The sequence below is a fragment of the Galeopterus variegatus genome, unplaced genomic scaffold, assembly GCF_000696425.1.
Source record: "Galeopterus variegatus unplaced genomic scaffold, G_variegatus-3.0.2 Scaffold601, whole genome shotgun sequence".
Taxonomy (NCBI): Eukaryota; Metazoa; Chordata; class Mammalia; order Dermoptera; family Cynocephalidae; genus Galeopterus; species Galeopterus variegatus.
Window position 1 is genome coordinate 324,467 of NW_007726712.1, and position 2,480 is coordinate 326,946.

General features: G+C 44.2%; 1 protein-coding gene across 1 annotated transcript in view; it reads right to left on the reverse strand.

The window, feature by feature from the left end:
- Nucleotides 1–2,480, reverse strand: part of PTPLB (protein tyrosine phosphatase-like (proline instead of catalytic arginine), member b) — a 90,276-nt gene that overhangs the window by 87,393 nt on the left and 403 nt on the right. The window contains exon 2 of the mRNA XM_008570429.1: nucleotides 2,140–2,476. Coding sequence (XP_008568651.1) covers nucleotides 2,140–2,476 — 337 coding nt within the window. The remainder of the gene's footprint in view (nucleotides 1–2,139; nucleotides 2,477–2,480) is intronic.

Genomic DNA, 2,480 nt, shown 5'->3' on the forward strand with positions numbered 1-2,480 from the left:
AAAAAAAAAAAAAAAAAAAAAAAAAAAAAAAAAAAAAAAAATTTATCGTTTTAGGGCCGCCCCGGTGGCGCACTGCTACAGTGCGCCGCTTGCGGCGGCGCTCCCGCTGAGGGTTCGGATCCCACACACAGACCGGTTCCTGCCCACTGGCTGAGCGAGGCGTGGGAGCAACACCGAGGGTTGCGATCCCATTGCCGGTCCCGGTCCGGTACGGGCGCGACACTGAGGGTTGCGGTCCGTTGCCGGACATGAAAAAAGACAAAAAAAAAAAAAAAAAAATTTATCGTTTTAAAATTACATATGAAATAATAATAAAAGGTTGGTTTTTTAAGAATAAAAAGTTTGTTTTAGCTGAATTTCCCAAAATAACTCAGGAAAGAAAGCCAGACCAACACAAAACACACAAAAAAGGGAAGCACACAGGCATACAGCTATGAATGTTATATTTCTGTTCCACTGTTCTCAAAAATAAATGTCAAACCCTGTAATTTTTTATTTAAGTTCTGTAATGAAACAAATTGACTTTTATTGTTAAGGTATGTCTCCTGGAAGGCAGTAATAGACTTATCTAAATGTACAATCTCAGCTAGGGAATGGGGTATGCGGTCTATGTTACTTCTAGAAACTACTAAATAGCACACCAAATAAGAGTTTGTAAAAGAAGAAATGAATTTCTTAATGGTGTAAATGGTTCAGCATTAGCAGCCTAGGAAAAAAGCTTACTTAGCTCTCAGAATCCCAATTTCTCTTCCTGTTTTAAGACACCAATCCTTACCCTCCACCCCATTCTCTATGTTCATTATCCAGGAAAAAAGACTTCTTTTCTTCTTCCCCAATGTACCTTAAATTCCTTCTCCAGTACAGTGCTGTCATTAATGCCCTTGCTAACCCAACAAGAATTTTATATATAAATAACACACACACAGATTCCTGAATGTTCTTTCAAAAATAAATCTATGTGACCATTTATGTGATAAAGTAAACTTTTATCTGTAATAGTTCTTTGGCCTGAGTCAAGAGAAATGGGTTCTAGACCCAGAACTGCTAACAAGTTCTATGATCTCAAACAAGTCAAGCAGTCACAAATTCTCTGAGCCCAGGGGCTGGCTGGTTGCTCGGTGGGTTAGAGTGCAGCCTTGTAACACCAACGTCAAGGGCTGGGATCCCCACACTGGTCAGCTGCCAAAAAAACAAAAGAAAGATGTACAACTTCTCTGAGCCTAGGTTTCAACACCTACCATTTCTAATACAAGCAATAAGCCTATGATCCTCCCAGGATATATACGTATATATTTTTCATGAAAAAAGCAAGGTGCTAAACTGTAAATATATATTAGCATCTGTATTGTTTTTTTTTTTAAAGGGATGGGGTGGTGTACACACATATTTGCTTATATTAGCATCTTAAGGATACACAAAATTAGTTGTCTTCAGGGAGGGGTTCTGGGTGGAAGGAAAGAGTGGGAAGAAAGATTTTCACTGTATGCTCTTGTGTATATTTTGAATTTTGAACCCTGCTAATATACTACCTATCTTTAAAATAAATAAAACTGGATGTTCACCATACAATTCTTTCAACTTTTCTGTATGTTTGAAATTTTCCATAATAAAACGTTAGGGAATTTTTTTTTTTACAAATGAATACAATTTAAAAATACGTAACAAATAGTCTGATCCTGAGATCCTGCTCACCAAAACCGTGGGATCAAAGAATTGTAGACCTTGGAGGAACCTGAAGATCACCTAGCCCAACTCTTTAGTTTTACAGATGAAGAAACTGAGGTCCAGAGAAATAAAGTGACTTATCCAAAGTCACACAGCTGGTTAGTGTCAGAACTAGAACTAAAAACCCGCTGTGATAAGGGATGGACTGAAATGAGGGAGACACAGGAGGGATAAAACCTGAGGGTCTCACCAGTAACTCTGCCTTCCACTTCCCAGTTTCCACCACGAATCCATCCTAAAAAGTCTAAATTGATCTAAAGCACAGCTCTGCTCATGTCACTGGTCAAAAACTTTGAACGCTTTTCCAATACCTTTCAAATTAAAGCTCAGTCAGGATTTTGAAAACTGCCGCCTAAATGAATGGTCAGTCTGCAGCCACGGCTCCCTCCACTCCCCTCGGCTGGAACAGCTCACCGTTCGTGACTTGCCGCCTGGGCTGTCCTCTGCGCGGCAGGGCGGTCCGGCACACCGCCCCCCATACCTGCACCTGTGGCCAGCCCACCCGTCCTCCAAGGCCCTCCGGAGCCACGCCTGGGCAGCCTTCCCCGCGCCCCACTGGAGCCCGCATCTCCCGCGCCCCGGTGCCTGTCAACTTGGCTCGGCCCCCGGCGCAGGCGGGCGCTCGAGGGTAGGCACCGGTGCCGACTCAGCTCTTGGCCGCTCTCAGCGCCCCGGTGCCGGTTCCGCACACCGCCCGCCGTGGCTGCCCTGCTCGCCGCTGGCCGCAGACCTCCCTCCCCGGCCAGGCTCGCTCC